This window comes from Stenella coeruleoalba (assembly GCF_951394435.1).
Source record: "Stenella coeruleoalba genome assembly, chromosome: 12".
Classification (NCBI taxonomy): Eukaryota; Metazoa; Chordata; class Mammalia; order Artiodactyla; family Delphinidae; genus Stenella; species Stenella coeruleoalba.
In genome coordinates, this window is record NC_137158.1 from 49,705,236 (window position 1) to 49,726,401 (window position 21,166).

Consider the following 21,166-nt stretch of genomic DNA (forward strand, 5'->3'; position numbering starts at 1 on the left):
AAATTTGAGGGAGAGAAAATTTGATTAAAAACGTAGGTTAAGAACACTAGATGTAATTAAGAATTAATTTTTTCAAAAAAAAAAGAATTAATTTTTTCTCTAAGTTATCTGATATGCAAGGCAAAACTACAACATGATCAGGTTTATAACCTTATTTTGTCCCAGATCAAAAGAAACATACCCTTTTAAAATGAGAGATAAAATGTTAAAAAGTAAATACATGTATGCACACACATTGTATATATCCATACATTATATTATACACACACTATATATATATTTCTAGATGTTTGTGGAATATATTTATAGAATATATATATGTATTTAGTGTGTGTGTACATATGCATATATATGTATATATATATATATATAGCACATTCCCATGATGTCATTCTCTAGTCAGAGGTTTTAGGCGTTTTAGGACATACCTATTTCTGAAACTGTACAAAAAATGCAGGTCATAAGATTATCCTTTGGTGAAGTCACCTTGGCTTTGAGAGTTAGGTAGGAATAGAGCATTGTTAGTTGTCATGGTTTTGTTATTATTTATTCAGTGTTGGCTTTGTACTTCAGCCTGGCCCTGGCAGCCATATTGGCTGCTGTAATGCAGTTGTGTGGATATATTTTCTGCTCAGGTTTGGTGACCTAACCAAACAGGTTTTCTTTGGGTTGAGGGTAACAAGTTAATTTCAGCAACTTTAAAAGTATTTTCTGCTTGTTTTTTTAAGAAGATGTAAATACCTCATTGGGGATTTCTTTGTTTATAGTTCTTTTATTCTTCCAATACTAAGTCAGATGTCATTAGTGGGATTGATTTTCTGTTAGAACACATTTTAATCTGTGCCCACATATATTCCTCTTAGAAAAAGAAAAGAAATATCCATTTACTAATTCATTTACTAGAGTCCAGGGGTACATGAAAATGAAGAAAAGGGGGGAAAGACCCATTCACTTTTTTTTTTAATTGCCTTTTTATTGTTGTCAATGAAACCCAGTTCAGGGAGGAAAAAAAAAAAGCTTACCTAAACAAATAAAATTGTTAAATAAGCTGATTAAAAAATAGGATCAGTAGCATAGGTTTGGGGGATTAAATGTTTATTAAATCAGACTTTTAAATCATATCGACCTATAATCTGTAAACAAATATAGTACATGTGTAGGTAAAAGTCTCTTAGATTAGCACTAGTGGAAAAACTGAAGATTCCTTTGTACAGTGGTACCTCACTGCTCCTTGGGCCAATGCCATGGGGCCATTTTCTAGGTGAGTTAAATGAAAAACCAGAAGGAGTTTAGCTCAATTCCACCTGCTATGATGGATTTCAAGGCAGATATTTGTTTCACATTATAGTAGGTTGGATTATGGCAAGGCAACAGTGTAGTTTTTACATTCACAGATTGGCTGAAAAAGTATAAATTAAGCTTCTTTTCTAGATGTCTCTCTCTTCCCTATTACCATAATTAGTAAGAAAGATGAATTAAAATAAATGGTGGACCACAGGTAGTTATAAAAATAGATAACTTGTAGAGTAATAAACATCTACAGTTAGCAAAGCACAAACATAAAATTTACCTTTTTCCATATGAGCGGAATATTATAAGTATGTTCAAGTGGTACAGTCAGAGACTTCAGAGTGGTAATAAGGCGTTTATAAAGAAAAAACGCTCAAGTACAAAACCCAGAGTAGGAAGCTGAATGCAGATGAGAATATACAAAAGACAAAATCCTAATTCCTCATATCTGATTATCCTACTTAATAGACACCACAATTAATTTACAGCCTGTTATGTATCTTAAAAAGTAACACTTCGTTACCTATGTACAAACTTTTTAAAAGATTAATTATGAGACAAGCAAAAATTGACTTAACAGTGGCAGTAAAATCAATGAAACTTGTATGATTTTGTGTGCTTTCACATACTTCTGTATACAGGAGTTTAAAAAAACTCGTGCAAATTCTATTCAAAAATCAGTTCAAGTATAGAAGAAGAAAGTCCCAAGCTGGAAAATAAAAAAGGATCAAAATCTCAAAGTGACTGAAAATCCATGAATATATAAGTGATATTCATAGGTTCCCTTAATATTTATCAAGTGCTATGTAAGGTAACTGTAATGTTATCCTGAAGCCAATCTCATTTAAGAGATACAGTAATTCCCATTCTAATTCTAGATTTAAAAGCACTTAGTCCACACAACATGTGTTTCGGTGAAGTTGACATTCACTTACTCGTACATATACTTGAGCTGTCCTAAGGTCACCTCAGCCAGGAACAGTGTACCTTGGAAACTTTGGTAGGTTTTCTTGCCAAAAGAAATCTCCATAATCTTATATGTCTGGGACTTGCTGGGTTAAATAAACAGGTTCCACTAACAAACTAACATACATTCTACCCCTTCAAGAGGGGTGTACAGATGCAGCTTTTCCCAAACTCAGTGGACCTTTGGAGGGAACACCGGAACCACCACTGGGTCCCAGGACACTCATTTCCTATGGAACATGGTTTGAGAAATGCCAATGTCAATCTAAAGTAAATTTTCTAAAGTAGTGGTTCTCAAATTGTAATGAACACACAGAAGACATGTCAAAGCATAGATACAAGATCCCACTTCAGAGGTCTGGATTGGGACCTGGGAACATGCATTTCTAAGAGACTCCAGGTGAAGCTGATGGAGAGAGGTCCACACTTTGAATGGTATCCTTCTAGATAAGGACCCACACAAACCTCAGCTGCAGGAAGCCCGACTATGGCCTCAGTAAAGGCTGTGTATCCTACAGCCAATTAGTAGGAGGTCAAACCAGCCCAGTGATGTCTGAGCAGGTCCTGGCACCTTGGTAGGGGGAGGACCACTGGGCTTGACTCTGGCTCTGCCCCTACTCACCAGGCAACCAGGCATAGTGACTGCATCTTAAATGATGAATAATAGCGGCCCCCTTTCAGGGGATCTGTGAGGCTCAAAGGAAATGTTTGCACAAAAGTACTACCTGACAAAAAGCATCATACAAGTGTCATTAATCAGAAGAATGTTTCAGTCACAGCAGGAAAATCCCAGATGAGTTTTCTGTCTTCTGCTACTGCTGAGCCTTTATGAAAGTACATTCTGGTAGCTAATGAAGAGAAAAGAGGCTAAAAATGCAGAAAACTGTAGTAAGAGGAATATATATAAGTGGATTACCTATTAAAAATATGTAATTGTTTAAAATAATAAATCAACCCACGATCGAAGTAGTTAATTATGCTGGGTCTGAGATAGTATTTAGAAGTTACAGTATATTGATCTTTGAACCCACTCACTCTGCCACTCTACCATGTTAATGCTGGTTAAATTTTAACTTCAAGAGAATGAGAAAAAAAATACCTTCACTGAGATACATATGAATTAGATCCAAAACTTTTAGCTGCGATAGTTCCAATCTTATAAGCTACCACAGTGGGAAAATTTCAAAAGTAAGTTTTAAAAAGGGCCTTTAATTTTGGTTGATAGCAACATCCACAAAATGAGAAAGGAACACACGCTCACACGTTCACATATGTGCATCTAGTTGTTGCCCAGTAACATCTTAGCCAATGAACTTCATCTCACAATTCAAAAATGAACGTGTAAAAATTCATAGTATCCATGATGGGGTTATGATGCTGCAAACATCTTGTTGGCAAGTCCCAGTTTCCACTGAATCCAAATGATTGATCGGAAGGGCAGGCCTTTCCCTGACATGTTGCATAATTCACTTTATATATGCTCCGGATGGCTCTGGAGACAAGACAACATCTCCTGAACGGGCCTACCTTCGTAGCAGATCTGGTACACTGCAGTGAACAGTGGAAACTTGTCCAGCAGCCCCTTCTGTTTGAGGATGCGGTACACCTCAGCGGAAGTCTGAGGTCCTTGCAGCTTCTGCCCATTCAGCATCTCCCTCTCCAATTCTTCAATGGTCCTTCCGGCCCTGGCAAAGGCCTCTGCTACCTTGCGGTTCCGACCCCCATAGCAGGTGGTGATCAGGTCGGCTATGCCGCAGCTCTCCAGAAAGGTGGCCATGGACACCTGGCCCTTGCAGAAGATCCTGGTGAAGGCGATCATTTCCATGAGCCCCAGGCGGATGACGGCAGCTTTGGTGTTGTCGCCCCAGCGGAGGCCGTCGCAGAACCCAGCTCCCACAGCCACAATGTTCTTCAGGGCACCACAAAGTTCAACAGTGTCTGCATCATCAACCACCGTAATTCGAAAATTTGGAGTCTGCAGAAGTTCTTTGAAGAGAAGGCCATTCTCTGTTACCTTGCTGCCGATGGTGGTCTCACAGAACTTCCCAGCAGCCACCTCATTGGCAGTGTTGGCTCCCATGAGCACACTGATGTCAATGCCGATCTTCTCTCGGATGATGTCGGAAATGAGCTTCAACCCCTCGGGACCCTCCTCTATGCCCTTGATGAGGCTGATGCCCAGCACGCCCTTGGGCACTTTCCCAGAGATCTCGTCACAGATCCTGTGAATGAACTGGTGGGGGATGACAAACACCAGCAGGTCTGCATCCCACACAGTCTCACTGAGGTTCGGGATAGCAACCACATTTTCTGGCAGCTTGTGTCCAGGGAGATATTTTACATTTTCATGGTCATTATTTATGATGTCTGTCAGTTTTCTCCCATTAACTGTTTCTTCAAAGACCCACATCTTGACCACGGAGGCAAACTTCTCAAGTTTCTTGACATTATTACCAATTATTTTTGCAACAGCTGAGCCCCAGTTCCCCGAGCCCACGATGCACACTTTCAGGGGTGATGCTGCCATGGCCAGGCAGGAGCTATGCAGCCTGGCTTGCACCTCCCCAGCCAGCAGGTCGCCTGTCTCCGCCTGCTCGGCCCAGGCCTATTCACTTTCACCTAAAAGGTAACAGGATAGTAATATTGAAAGGAGTATCAACTAATAGGTACAGATAAAAATTAATAGTATTCTGTGGGGAGGGATAAATTAGGAGGTTGGGATTAACATAAACATACTACTATATATAAAATAGATGAAAAACAAGGACCTGCTGTATAGCACAGGGTACTATACTCAATATTTTATAATAACCTATAAGGGAAAAGAAACTGAAAAAGAATATATATATATATATATATATATATATATATATATATATATATCTGAATCACTCTGATGTACACCTGAAACTAACACAACATTGTAAATCGACTATACTTCAATGAAACAAAAAATTAATAGTATTCTACCTATAGTTCTTTCATTTTTTAATTATATTTATGAATAATTTGATGAAAAAATCAGCCATAAAGTTAGAATTCAAAGAACTTACTCTTTTAGAAGCATTTAACTTAAGGTAAATATGATTTAGCAATGGGTATTGATCTTCCCTTGGCCCTGGGGCATTTAAGACACTGTGCCCACATATATGAACATGAAGCTGAAAAACTAACCACAGCTGTGGTGTTAGTGGCTTCTCCTCTTAGAAATTCTTTCTGATATTTTTGCACTCTTTCCAGATCTATTGCTCCCTGGAGTCATGTTCCTGGATCCCTGGTAGCTCCTGGCTTTACTGGTCTGTTCCAGGTACTTGCCTTAGGGGCATTTGTTCTGATGATCAGTTTGGACAATTAACCTTCATCCCAACACTTCAGACAATATTTTGTTATTTACACGTTACATTCATCATAGCAGTAGTTAAGAGATAACTGTTCTTTACCCAGTAGACTGCTTTATTTTTAAACCTTTTTGCCTTCTTTCTTGGGGAAGTAGAGGGCATTTAAGAAGCATCCCTGGTATATACTGTGTTGGATCACTCTTATTTTTATATCCTGTCTTACATCTAGGTGAAATCTGTAGGTGTCTAAACATATCAGTGCTTTTTAAGAGGAGAATTAAATAGACATTCCCTTAAGGGGAATATTCAGCATATAATTAGAGACAAGGTATAAAGGGCAAATACTGCAGGGAGATATATGTGGGGTTCAATTCATCCTAAGATGTAAATGACTGATACCTGATCCTTTCCATAGTCACATGGGTGGTGATGAGTGGGGGCAGAAAGAAAGAGAGGTGGAAAGAGACAGAAACATACACACACACACACACACACACAGACACACACAGACACACACACACACAACAGAAAACGAGGATACTACATGTCTTTAGAAGAAATCTGGGGCAATGTGGAGCAGGAAGTTTGGGGTGGGGTGTGGAAGAGATGAACTCAAAGGCTGGGAAACTTCATAAACTTTGCCTACTTCAAAATGGTGTCAGAAATCAGCTCTGCATAACATGTAAATAAGTTTTCCATTGTCCTTCTTGTTACTTGCCTCCCTTGACCCAAATAATTGGAAGTTGATTGTACATGCAGATTTGGGAAGAAAACTCCGAAGATTCAAGTGTATAAAGAGCCAATAATCACCCCGTAATGTGGAATAGGCACTCACCGATCTTCATTTCCTTCCCCACCTCAGGCCCTACCTGCTTCTCCCTGTCGTAGTAAATGGCACGTCTAGACTTTGCAGTCATTGTGATTCCTGTATCTCCCTCAGACCCGGGAGGATGTGGGGTGGGCACTGCCTTCTCATCACACTTACAGCGTAAAATGCAAAGTTGTTCCCAAAGCCTACAGGCCCTTCAGGATTTGGCTCCTGGCCAGTCTCTGACCTCATGTCCTTCCACTTGCTCTTCATACTCCAATTCCATTGACTCCCTGCTGTTCTTGGATCACACATTCATGCTCCACCTCATGGCCCTTGCGCATGGAGTTCTCTCTGCCTGTGGTGCTCTTTCCCTGGATATTCATCCTGTTCACTTCATTCAGGTTTCTGCCCACATATCACCACGTTAGAGAGGCCTTCCTTGGTCACGCTATCTAAAATAACACTTCCCATTACTCTCGGTCTGTTTATCCTGCTTATTTTTCCATTGGTGCATTTGCCGCCTAACATGATATATAGTTATTACATATCATTATATTATATATTTATATATGTATTGATATTGCATGTTTCCCCCACTAAATGGTGTTATATCTGTTTTCTTTATATCTTTCTTTTTTGTGGTCTCAGGATTTGTTAAGTGAATAAATAAATGGACAAGCAAGACAGTGACTTTCTTGGAAAGTAGCCATAAGCTAGAACCATGTACAGTTAAAACAGCATTACGGTAAAGGCAAGGATAAATAGCAAGTAATTGCATTGCTTTCAGAGTGCCGGTTGTGGAAACTACTTATTGCCTAATCCTAGGTACTGCCAGCTGTTCCTGGCCTCCAAGCAGAGGTGTTACTACCTGGTGGGCCAGAGGCCAGAAACCGTAACTTGGTGCCTCCTGGGGGAAACTGACCCTCATGTAGAAGGGAGATAACAGTAATCCGGGGAAGGTCTTTGCAACTTCTTGAACCACAGGTTTCTGATGAATAGCTTATGGAGCAGATGCTTTCTTGAGCAAGGGCAAAACACAAGCACTTAAAATAACAAAACAAAACCTGAAAGAAACAATGAGTAAGAAACAATGAGTACCCATTCTGAGGAATTGTGGGGAGGAAGGAGAAAAGTTTCAACAGAAGTGCTATGGTGATTATCTTATAACTTGGCCTGATAACACAAACTGTGGTGGTGGCCTGTGGGGACATGCTCCAGTCTGGGCTATTTAGAACAATGGTAAGAATGCGTTAAAAATAGAAGAGATAGACTAATTACCTACTTGTGCAAGGTAAAACCATATGACCTTTGTAGACAGAGAAGTCCCTCTGCCTTTGTCAAGTAGAGAATAGACTTGAAATATACTGATATATATATTGTGTATTGAATTTGGGAGGCCATGAGTGGCCAGGCTCTTAGTATAGAGGGAAATGTGAATTTCAACCTCAAGATGAATTTATGGAACATGAGAGAGCTCAGCCAGGGCAGCAATGAAAGAATTAGAAAATAAAATCCAGGAAGAACAAAATTCAAATTTGAGTCAACAGTTGTCTTCCAATTACAAAGCCTTCTTTTGTAGACAATAATGAACTGCTGTTTATCCCCTTGTCTTTGAAATCCCCGTTCTCATCTACCCTTGTGAAACTTACACCCTTATTATAGAGCCGTTCCTCAAATATGTGATACTCTGCTGCCTGGAATGTCCTTCATTCCCCTTCATTAGCTCCTGAAACTTGTAAGGCCAACTGGCCCGAGGCAGGGGAACACAATCAGATTCACAGGTTGCATCAGACCGAAATTCTCCGGACCACCCAGTTCCAGAAACTGACCTGGAGACATTCTGGACTACCCAGTTCCAGGAACTGACCTGGGGACTTTGAACCCAGCCCAGCCTTCCCGCCTTTCGAGGGGCGGGACTAACGGTCCCCCAGGATACCCGAAAAGACCACCAAATAAGGAATACCCTGCGCCCTCCCAGATTCACCACACCCCTTTCCCTTCTTCCCCTATAAAATCTTGCCCAACCCTCGCCCTGGGTGCGACTTCTCTGGCCCCTTTCTCTCGGACCAGTGAACCTCGCCCGGGAGCGCTCCCTAATAAAGCTCACTTGTAGCTTTCCTCTGTTTCGCGGTGCCGTTTGTTAAGATCCGACCCGACCTTACAAAACTTACTTCCATTTCAAGGCAGACCCCTCCCCAACCCTTGTAGAAGGACAAATCTTCCACATTCTTCTCTTCCATGGTACTGTAATTTGTTCACACCATCACTCTCCCATGTTGGTCTGCTGTAGTACTTTCAAGGCCTGTTCTCCTGATAGCCTGAGAGTTTTCATAAATGCAGGCATTGTCTTATTTATTCCTGTCTTGTTTTGGCACAAACTAGATTTTTCAGCAGATTTCACCTTTTCTAAAAGATCTTTCCACTGCCCCAATTTTAAGGTGATATGTATCTCTGACCTTCTCTACTAATTACTAATATTTTGTTTATACTTCTCCTGATGCGTTTGTCACAGTCTGCCCGGCTCTAGAACTGCTTGAATTTGTATCTCTCTCCTTCAGAAGATGCGGGTTCCCTTGAGGGCAGGGACCATGTCTGATCTTATATTCTCTGATGTGCCTAGCATAGTGGCTGGTCCGTAGTGAATGCTCACAGTGTTTAAATTGTACTGAAGAGATGTAGACTTAGGCTTCCAAATGAAAACTTTTTATCCTTTAGATGAGAAATTGCCTGTCTGTGATGGCTGTTGATCATTGGTTTAGGTATCAAAATAGGATGTCTAGATAATTTCCTGAAGGTTATGTGATTAAAAATGGAATAGTTTCATATCTTTGAAATGGGAGGGATAGATATCATGACCTTGCACGTTAGCTTATTTTCTATTCAAAATCTAAGACCTTTCCCTGTACTTTCATAACTAATTTTTAAAATCATGTTTGCACTCTACCTTAATTGATCATTTAAGTGCTAATTCAAACACATGCAAAGTTCTATACAGAAGAGAAATTAAAGAGAAATTCACAAATGCCAGAAGCAATTATACAGGTTAGGCCACAAAAGACCATGGTGCATTCAAAATCAAAATCCTACCAGATCCAAAGGACTGAACTGCTAATAGTGGAATTTCAGACACATGGGGGATGGGTGTGATGGTGAGATTTGATCAGTCCTTCAGAGTGTACCATGGAGGCTAAATGCCTGCTATACACTGAACTAGTAGGAAGAAAATAAATCTTGACATTCTTTCCTTACATGAAACTAAAGTCCTTTCTTCAGAAGAAGGGACTCATACTTAAGCTATAAAAATGTAGAATAATCTATGGGGTCTTTTCTGCATTGCTGCTTGCTCTCTTTTTTACTTATGGTAAGGCACTTAGCCAATCTCACTTGATTGCATGACAGACTTTACTCCTCCATATAAATTAATTCAATTCTCTACTCTTTCATTCATTCTAATTTTAGACATAATATTATAACAGAACAGTTTTTTCTAACTGGAAGAAGATGAAATACAGGTTCTGTGTCTTTTGGGCCAGCAAGGAATTCCCTCCTATTTCTAATGTAGTGAATGGTTCTCTTGAAGCACAGAACAAGTCAAGGAAACTCTCCTTTTTGTTATTGTTTTTGAAAATCTTACTGAATCAATGTGGTTAAAGTTTTTGACTTTGTTTTGCAGATCACATAAATGAATTCCCCTCCCTCCCTCCAAGTCCCAGTTGGCACATATAGTTACTCTTTAAGATATTATATAGTTTGTCAGTAATTGAAGGGAATATCCAATATTTCTGGAGGGGAGAAAGAGCATTGACTTTTTCTTTTAGTTCTTTCAAATGCAAGTTTAAGAAATTTTAGTATTTGGGAAATATATCAACGATAAACCAGAGATTCCCCGAGGCCTGATTTACTTTAAAGATAGTATTTTTGTTTTTGCAAATAGTATATTCTAAATTCATTAGCTGGCAGAGAAGATATTGCAGAAATGGATTCATTTTGGAATTGCACTGTGAACTCATCATTCTGTAGATGGCTCTGTATATTAATTGATCTAAGTTAGACATTTTTACTAACAAAAGGACTGAGTTTCTTCAGGACTATGCTAAATTGTAACTCAGATGCATTTCCGTGTTGCACCTTGCACCAAACAAAGCTCATGCATGTTGATGCTGATCCTTGGTTTATTCTGTAGCTTCCAAGAAAGTCTAAGAAGTATATATTTCTCAAATGCTTCATTACCTTTCGAGGATAGTCTGAATTCTTGTACTTCCCTTCTACTGAAGTTGCATTTGTTGGTCTTGGATTATCTGTCAAGAAGGATGGGAGAAAAAAAAATTGAATGTAAGCTTCATGAAGGCGTAGGCCATCTTGCTTGTTGCCTTCCAAGTGTCTAGCATAGATTAAAGGATAAATAAGAATGTAATAATTGCTCATTAAATGAAAGAAAATCAGTGGTTTTCATGTTCAAAATCCCATTCTTTCTGCAGGAGATGTCCCTTGCTGCTTTAGATCACAGTGATTAAGAACAAAGAGTTTTGGCATCAAGCAGGCCTGGATTAACTCTTGACTTTGGTCAAGTTACTAAATATTTCTCTAAACCTGAATCTTCTCATTTGAAAAGGTGATAAATGGGATGCTCTTTATAAAGCACTTTGTAGTGTTTGGAACATGATAAACTCATGATAGATGAGCTTTTTATGAATAGTAAAGTTTACAGGACATTTGCCTGTATTGACACATAGAAAAACCTACTTCAACTAAATAGAAAGCAACTCAATGCCATAGTTGTTGGGTTTTTGTTGTTTTCACTTGCTTTGTAATGAAAATGGAGGAGACCCTACTAGAGCCCAAGCTATATTTTATTCTTGAATTATATAGCCTGCCTGTGTGTGCTTGGATAGTTGAAGGTCTTATCAGGGGGTTATGTATATGAGGAATTATGTTGCTTCCTGGAAGGGCCATCATAACAGAAGAGATTTGAGGCACATTGCCTTAGTTAAAGTCAAATAAAAAGTGTTATTCTGGGTGTGGTGCCTCCAGTTGAGCAGTCAGCTCCCAGGCTGGGCTCTAGGGTGGAAACCTAAAATAAGAGTGAGCGAATAATAAAAGCTAAAAGTAAAAACTAAAAATACCATTTAATGAAAATCTCTTTTGATCTTTGAAAACATATCATCACTGTCATTGGTTCCAGCAGCAGTGATGGAGACAAGGGAGAAATGGCACCATCAGGAGGGCATAGGATGCCAGGATAGCCCAAACTAGCAACCACAATGAAGACATCTTCAATCTCCCTGACTCTTCCTGGCTACACTGTCAGTATATCTGCTTCTGCTTGTATGTTGCTAATGGGCATCTGTGGCCTAAGTACCAGTATAGCAGTGAGATAGCACAACAAAAGATGGAAATGTTGATTGCCAGCCACATAGTAACAGAGAACACTAGGTCAGATGTACAGAGATAGTACCTAAGGGACTCCTAGATAGATTAGTATGAAATTTGGGGAAAAAGAAGAGTTCCTACACTATTGTAAGTAAATACAGATAAAACAGAGTTTTGAGATTGGTAGGGTGACCTTATTTTTGCCTGTAAACTGTGAAGCATGACCTACCTGAAGAGGAAATAAGTAAATGTAAATTGTAACTTAAAAAAAACTCAGAAGACGATTTTGATTTGATAGTAATCCAGAGTTCTATGTTTCCTACATATCCTAAGAAAATGATTGATTATCCTAAACTAAATTGTTTTAGAAAAAAACAAAGACTAATATTTTAGGGATTTTCTCTGAATTTCTGATTTTGTTCCCTGGAATCAGTTACAAAATTCCTACTGAGAATTGTTCAATGAAAATCTGATCTCCCACAATTAGTGTTGCTCTATATCTTCTTTGGGATCATCATAAGATGATGCTCATGAAGAATGAGTGGATTAAAAAATGTTGGTCCTACAGGAAGTGAAAAAAGGATCACATTATGCTGTGCTTTGTTTCTCCTCCCCAAGGTTTGGAAAATATGAGGGCATATGTCCTTTAGTTTTATTAGAGTTTTTCCATCAGTGAATATTTTTGATATGATTAATCCTGAGTTTCATAGAGTTATAGGTTTTATTATGTTGATTTAATTCAATAGATCAGTGTATTTGGTGAGAGAGAAAGTTTGAGAATCTTTGTCTTACCCGAACTGATTGATCTTTGAATAGACTGACTGGAGTCACTTGTTTGTTTAACATATTGTAAGCACAATAACCACAAATCCTGATACACACACACATAGCTCTCAGATCTCTCTATCAATATATATGGAATGATAGATATAATTTTAGAAAGAAAGAACTGGTTATGCATATGATTTTAAAATTAAAAGTTGAAGATATAATTTTGAAAATTGAAGTTTACTGAAGAAAAACTAAGTGATGGAATTATTAAATTACACATAAATCTTTTTTTAGAAGACATACCACCTCCCCAAAGATCCTTCCAAACATTTCTTTCTCTCTCTTTTTATGTATATATAATATTAATGTCATAATTTTTAAAGTATGTATTTCAACTTTATAAAATATTCATTGTCTATAATCTATGAATGATTAGTTTAAAAATTAGAGGTTTAGATGCAAACAACAGAAACTGACTATGGATAATAGAAAAGTAATTTTTTTAGAAAGATATAAGGTATGTCTCAGAATTGATAGAAAAATATTGACAACATTTTCCTTATGATCCTCCTGGTGGAGTATCATGCTGTATCAGTTAACTGTTGCTGTGCAACAATCCATCTGAAACTTAATGATTTAAACAATGGGCATTTTGTTATTGGTCATGAAGCTTGTAAGTTGGTTGGATGATTTTTCCGAGCTAGGCCAGACTTGGCTGATATTAGCTAAGCTCACTCATGAATCTGCTGTCAGTTGGTGCATCTGTTCCTCCCTGAAATGTTTGGGAGCTAGTTGGCTACTGTCTACAGTGAGAACGATAACTAGGCCACCTGTCCCTCCAGTGGACTGGCCTAGGTTGTTATAGTAGCTAGGGAAGGACAGAGGGAAAGAGAGAGAGAGAGATTTGTATGATGTCTTGAGGTCTAGGTTCAAGATTGGCATGCCATCACTTCTGCCACAATTCTTTGGCAGGATCAACTCAACAGGGAAAATACAATCCACTTCTTGATGGGAGGAGCTGCAAAGTCACATTGCAAAGGGTGTGGATAAAAGAGGTTGGGGAGAGAATTGGGGCCATTCTAGTAAAACACCCTTCTGCCTCCTCATCCCCAGGTCCCCAAAAGCTTTAGTCAATCATGCCATCAAACTTGAATTCCACAATTTAAAGATCTAAATCAGATTCAAATATGGTTCATTAGATGTAGCTCCTTTTGATACAGAAACCTATGAACTGAAATGACAAGTTAACTACCTCCTACATACCTAACACAGAGATAGCAACAAGATAACTGCAGGCAACACTCCTGTTAAATAAGAGAAGAACGGGAAGTACATAGCTGTCAGTGGTTTGCAGAAGTTCTGAATTCCAGCTGGAAACATGCTGCCAGGTCTTCCTCCCCTGGAGGCTGGGGATGTTGCTTGATTAGACCTGGGTTCTTCTCCCTGGGAGTGTCCTCTCAGCCGCTTTGTCTCTGCTGCTTCTTATGAGTAGCACTGCAGTCCACCCTTTTTCATCACTTTTTGCTCTACTTGTTCATCCTTCCTTACCCATCACCCCCTGACTACCTCTGAAGAAACAGCTCATTTTGGCTAGCAGATTCACTTTTGTAGCCTGCTTCCTTCTACAGCAAGCTGAAGGCCAAGACCTCTTTACAGTTTGAACAGTCTATTCCTTTTAATCCAGGCTAGTGGTGTTTTCACAACTTTCTGATATGTCTACGAATTGAATAAAATTTCACTACATTGGACAAAACCCAAACATTCCACTTTCTCTAGACTTGGTGCTACTTTGGGATGACTTCTGTAGAACCAACTCTGAAAATTCTGATCAGTTCTTTTTTTTTTAAGTTAGAGGATCTATTAGGAACCACCTAATTCTTTCACAGACTTTAACACTTGATTTCACTTTTTCCCTCAGGCTAAGGAAACAGGTGATGAGAAACAGTTTTACTTTCCAACTCACTATGTTATGGTTCATGATATTTCCTCCAAATTCTGCTTTCAAACTGGTTAGTTATTTCTTTATCTTATCTTTTTTTCCCTTCCAGTGTCATATCACATGCAGCTAAAACACTTTAAACATTTTGCCTGGAGACTTCCTCAGTGAAATCCAAATGTTCATTGGATATGTTTTACATCTTCCATTAAGCCAGACAACTGTTTTGTCAACTGTCTTGCTACTGTGTAACATAGGTCACCATAGTTTCATTCGCCAGTATAATTTCATCACCATTTTTCCAAATTTGCCAATAGTTTGCTATTTGTTTTTCAGGCTCTGCTTCTTACCAAGTCCCAAAGCCAATGGTATATGTCTTACGTTTTATTAAGGCAGCATCCCCTCCTAGGTATTAACTTCTATAGAGATGCTGAATAATAAACCACCCCTAAAGGTAGCACTAAAAGCTATAAGCACTTCATTATTGTTCCTGAGCCGATGGGTCAGCTTGGCAGATTTGATCTTAGCTGGGTTTGCTCAAGGGTGTGAGTCGCTCAGAATGGCTGGGGTTGCCTGAAATAGGATGTTTGGTTGCTTTTGGTTGATGGGGGCAACTCATTATCTGGCAGACTAGCATAGGATTGTTCTCATGGTACTGGACAGAGTTCTAAGAGAGAGAAAGTAGAAATATGTAAGAGCTTTGGAAGTCTGGGCTCAGAAGTGGCCCACTGACACTTCTGCCCTTTCTATCGGCCACATCAAATCATAAGGCCAGTCTAGATACCAGCAGTGGGGAAACAGATTTCATTTCTTGTGAGAAAATTCAAAGTCATGTAGCAAAGTTATGGATAAAGAAAAGAGTAGAGAATTGAGGCCGTTTTTGTCATCAATTCACTACAATCTCAAACTCTGCGAAGTTGGTTTTCCTAGTGCAATAGAGATGGCTTAGGGGTTCTGTGGAGTCAATTCTGTGGGCTATATGCTGCAACCTGGATTTTCTCAGAAGGAGCACAGTAGTTCTTAAGGCATGTACTGTAGAGTTGTTACATATAGTTCCATTGCCTGTCACGGGCAATAGTGGAATAACTCCTAAAATACATTGGAGTTTATCTCAATTGTTACACCCAATAGCTCAGATCTTTGGAATTGGAGCACACCATTGAAGTTGGAATTGGAGCACACCATTGAAGTAATGTATAATGCTTTGCTAGCCCTACAACTTCCTTCGAAAAGTATCTGCCCAGCAAATTTAACCCAAGATATGTTTAAATTTTGCATACTCAGAAAGCAGAGGCTTAATTCCTTCAGGTGTTTTAGGAAGAATATGGCCAGGTATCACAGAATCACTGTTGGTGGCATTGTATTTTGACATGTTCCCTAAGATTTCTTCTCCTTGTTCCCACTGCTCAGCTCCCTTGCTCCTTTCTCCCTAGCTTTCCATATGAGCTGCCTTAAGGGAGAGGGATTAACCAGAATAAGAAAAAGTCAAATCCTTGCCATTCGAACTTCTAAGAAGACACCTGACACATGTCATCAAAAGCCATGACTCTGGCACAAATAATTGTTTAGTCTGAATACTTGGTCAGATTTTTCTGCCCTTGGGAGTAAAGATACACTCAGTTGATTGAGGGAAGGAGTGAAGTTGAGAAAAGAGGAGAATAAAAGTAGTTGTTGTGAATCCCTGAGAAAGGGGTATATCCCTGGCTTATTCCCAGGTTGGAGTTCTCTGTGTTGGAGGGAATAATAGAATCTAAGAAAAGTTTGAGACCTCTATTAAGAAGAGGGATCTAAACATTTTCACCCAGGTTGTAATCAGGACAAACTACAAGTCTTCCCAAGAAGCTGTGAGTCCAGGATGGAGCCAGAGCAGAAACATGGCCCTAGTTGAGAGAGATGTATACGCAGCTGCGTCCTGCATCTCACTGTAGGGTGGGGATGTCAGCTGGCAGTGCCTGAGCTTCTTGAGTGATAACCAAAAGGGCTGGAGGACTTGGAGGCATCCTGCAGTTCAGTCATGCTGGGCAGAGAATGCATGGACCAGGAGAACAAAGGTCATGGAGGGGCCACTGATGTCCAAAACAGATTGTGATACATCTCAGCTGAGGCTACTATGGCCTGAGGAGGTCTGAGGCTAAGATGGTATAACCCCTTGAAATTAAATAAGCAGGACCTCCCCTCTGAACTATCTCCAGGAGAATTATGAATTGACTGAATGTTTGCCCAAATGAGATTGAGTAAAATCCAGAAAAGACAGAGTTTACTTTGAACTGGAAAGATCAGTGTTTCTGTTATCAATAAAAATGGGGGTTGAGAGTTAAGTACAATTATAGAAATACCCTAGTTCACTGATTCCAAGACATACATTTTTTTTCACATTTTAACATATCTGAAATTGAGATGCAGCTCACAAACCATGACATATCACAGTTTAGTTTGCAGTGATTTTTCTTTCCTAATGGTACGTAAAATAACAGTGCATCTTACAAATGATGGTGTCTTAAATTCAATAAAACACAACATAAAGGAAGTTATATCTTTGTATACTTGGGATTCGTAAATCTCACTTATTAAAACTGAAAATGCTGGTATTTCAAGACCTATAGCTCAGCCCTTCTTGGCATTTATAACTCTTCCTTTTTTCACAGTGACGTCTTTACTAATAGTCCTGCAAGGCCAGGGAATGACAGCTTGAAGTTGTGTTGGTATCTAAGATGGGAGGGACTATAGCTGCTGCTCAGAGATGAGCTGAATGCCACTTGGGGCCAAGGTGACAATGTCATGGGGCCATTCTGTGAAATGTATTATATACTTTCTATATAATTAATATTACATACACTGAAAACAGTTTGGAAATCCACTTGATAGTAATATATACCCAGACATAAGATTATGATTTTATTTTTATATATAAACTATATATATCTATAAGTGTAATAATCTGCTGTTATTTTAAAATTTCTATAATGGATTTTTTTTATAAATTGTAAAAAAAATGATTTTTATAAAAGAATGATGCCAGGGTCCTATGTACAATTTTTAGGCCACTGCTACTGCCCTCCGTTCCTTTGCTCCAAAGGTCACTGGCTAAAGAATATACATCCTCTGCCTCATTTATACCTTTAGAATTTCATGAGCTGTTCCTTTCTAAGAAGCCCATATTCAAACTACTCATTTCCTACTTCTTATTCTTTTAACATCTCTAAAGTAGATAGTAAGTGCTAGTTAATTGGTCAGCCAAACAATGTGTGGGGAGAGTTTTAAGAAATTGAAAAACATATTTCTAGGGAATATACTGGGAGAATATTTATACATAATTTGTTCTATAATATATAGTAGTAATTGCAATTCCAGGATACTAGGTACATTACATTTCAAATAAGATTTACATTCTTTGAACTCAGTTAATTAGTTTATTTTGTAGTTTATTTAATCCCTGATCAATAAATTACAAAACTCTAGGCAAGCCATTCTAAAATACTATGCTTGTAAAATCTCAGGGTGAGGGACTGCATGCACCTTCAAATCTATGTTTTACAATGTTCATGATTTTATTATTGTCTTCACACATCCTATATATTCAATAAGCTATTACTGAACAAAGTGTATGTCTAAACTAATACTCTACACTATAAAATAGTATTACACATTATGCTATAATGTTGGAATTTTATGCCCCTATAAAATTGTTTTAGGAAATGATTTTTGGGTCCAAGCTTTAGGCTTTTTTCCCTTGAGTGCATCTCATTTTAAAGCAGTTTAGTTGGCATTTATTTTTCTTGAAAATCAAACACCATGAAACATAATAGAATATTGATCACCTTCTTTTACTGTTTTCAGAATCTATTATCTCTGTTGTTACACAGAGCTGTTAATACTGCATGGTTTGGTAGCTCTCCATGATTCATGGGAAGATTGTAGCAGAGGCCTCATGCCATGCACAAGGTGGCATCCAGGACACCTACAGAGAATTCCTTGGAGACCTCTCTGAACTCCAGATCTAGCTCAGGCAGAGTGTGACTTCCGTGTCAGGATTTTGGTCCTTTCCTAAATACAAACAACTATGATGACTATACACAAGTTTTTTGTAATAGTGAATTTTTTGTGTCAACTTGACGGGGATGCCCAGATGGCTGGTAAACAATTATCTGTGCATGTGTCTGTGACGGTGTCTCCGGAAGAGATTAGCATTTGAATCAGTAGACTGAGTAAAGAAGATAGAGCTCACTCAGTAGACTGAGTAAAGAAGATAGCTCTCACCAATTTGGGTGGGCATCACGTAAGTCCCTTGAGAGCCCGAATAGAACAAAAAGGCAGAGGAAGGGTATATTCACTGTCTTTGCTTGATCTGAGACATCCTCGTCTCCTCCCTTCAGACACTGGCACTCTCTTATATTCCAATATATATCCTGTTGGCTTTGTTTCTCTGAAGAACCCTGATTAATACATTTCTCCACCGCCACATATGACAGTTGAATTTTACATTCATGACAAAGTTATACATGTAGACCAAAAATTTTGTAGATATTTGGGGATATTCCTAAAACTGTTAGGAGGAAAAGACAAAAGCAAATAAAATAATAAAATAAAAAGCCCCCACAGACCATGTATTGATATAATAGTCATGCAAGCTTAATCCCCAATAGGTGCTCTTTAAAGAGCTTAAAGGATGGCCCAGAAAAATTTTAAAGGATGTCTTAAAGTTTTCTAGGTACCTACTCAATAAATAATACAAATAAAGATAGACAAGCGAATATATAGTGTATATACTACTGAAGGAAAAAATTCTACTTGATTTAATTATAATTCTACTTGATTTTTAAAAATTGAAGAAAGGTTGGACTTCATCAAAATTAAAAACCTTTGTGGTTCAAAGGATACTATTAAGAAAGTAAAAAGAGAACTCATAGAATCATGTTTCATATATATCAAGTCATATATCTGATAAAGAACTTGCCTGTAGAATATGTAAAGTCTTACAATTCAATTTATAAAAAGACAATTTAACACAATTTAAAAAAATGGACAAAAGACCTGAACAGACATCTCTCCAAAGAAGATATACAGATTACCAATAAGCACATAAAAATATTCTCAGTATTATTAGCTGTGAATAAAAAATGTTGCCTGCCATATCAGTAAACAAAGGATGTTGCAGCCATCAAGCCATCACATTATAGCCACCCAGATGGTGAGCCCTGAGGGAACTCAGGATGGAGACAAACCAGCTGCCAGCTGCCAAGCCCTCGACCACTGCAGCCACCCCCAGTGGTACACCCTGAGGGGACTCAGGATGCGAAAAGAACAAGATACTGGTCCTAGATAGCTATGGTACATATCAAAGGAATGAGTTCAACTCTTACATCTTCCTATACGTAGAAGAGTGCCAAATTCTTTGAGATATCTGGTTTTCTTTAGTTAACAGTAATGTTTTGAAGTTCCGACTACCTGGTCTTTGTTGCAAAAACTTCTATATATCCTGGCTCCTCCCTTACCTCTTTGTAGCAATCTCTCAGAGCTATCTGAGAGGCTGAATCCCGGGCTTAAGTCCTCCGTTTTGTTCACCAAATAAAACATAATTCTCAAGCTTTAGGTTGTGCAATTTTTTTCAGTTGGCATAGTCATTAGGGAGATGAATATCAAAACCATATACACTAGGATGGCTATACTAAAAAAGACAGATAACGAATGTTAGAGAGAAAGTAGAGAAACTGGAGCTTTCATATAACACTGGTGGGAATGTAAAATGGTGCAGCTACTCTGGAAAACAATTTGGCAGTTCCCCAAAAGAATAAACATAGAGTTATGATAAAGACCCTGCACATCTACTTTGAGGTGTACTCCCTAGAGAAATGAAAACCTATACACATATATTCATAGCAGCATTATTAATAATAACCCCCAAATGGAAACAACCCAAATGTCTTTCAACTGATGAATGGATAAACAAAATATAATATATCCAAACAATGGAATGTTATTTAGACATAAAGGGGAATGAAGTACTGATACATGCTACACCATGGATGAACCTTGTAAACATTATGTGAAGTGAAAGAAATCAGTCACTAAAGACTGACTTTATATTATTCCATTCATATAAAATGGAATAGACAAACATTTGTCCAGAAAAGACAAATATTTAGAGAGAAAGTAGATTAGTGGTTCCCTGGGACTGGGGAGGTTGGGGAGAAATGAAGAGTGACTACTAGTGCCTATGGGATTTCTTTTTGGGGTGATGAAAATGTTCTAAAATTGACTGTGGTGATAGTTGCCCATCTCGGTGAATATACTAAAAACCATTAATTATGTGCTTTAAATGAGTGAATTATATGGTATATTAATTAATCCTCAATAAAAATATATATATAAATTGAAGGGCATGTTCCTGGTTCTGCCAAGAGGCAGTGTTTCTGTTTCACCTGAAATGAAGTAGCCCCATCATTCCTCCCAAATTTTCCTTCTTACAACTAAAAATCTCTGGATATAATACAACAAGCATAGGAAAACTGAAAGGTGAAAATAAGGTCGGCAACCTAAGGACCTCAGAACTTTAGGAATGACACAGTGGTGACTTCTCTGGATTTCCTCATTGCTTCCCATATATCTCAGACAGAGTATTGCAGAGGCCTCCAACACAGAACTGTCAAACACACAGACAAAAAAATAATAATAATAAAATAAAAA

The 21,166-nt window shown here is 38.4% G+C and overlaps 1 protein-coding gene and 1 long non-coding RNA gene across 4 annotated transcripts in view; one reads left to right on the forward strand and one right to left on the reverse strand.

Moving 5' to 3' along the window:
- The window catches only part of LOC307195528, a 719,283-nt gene that overhangs the window by 29,895 nt on the left and 668,222 nt on the right, over positions 1 to 21,166 (forward strand). The window lies entirely within an intron of this gene.
- Positions 1,636 to 6,753, reverse strand: LOC307195417 (glycerol-3-phosphate dehydrogenase 1-like protein). Its single transcript, XM_079939496.1, has 2 exons — positions 6,580 to 6,753; positions 1,636 to 4,875 (listed from the first exon to the last, which is right to left on the reverse strand). The coding sequence occupies exon 2, from the start codon at positions 4,781 to 4,783 to the stop codon at positions 3,728 to 3,730; it is 1,056 nt and encodes a 351-aa protein (XP_079795622.1). The 5' UTR covers positions 4,784 to 4,875; positions 6,580 to 6,753; the 3' UTR covers positions 1,636 to 3,727.

Coding starts and splice junctions, on each gene's coding strand:
- LOC307195417 (XM_079939496.1), bottom strand. CDS start 4,783: ATGGCAGCATCACCCCTGAAAGTGTGCATCGTGGGCTCGGGGAACTGG.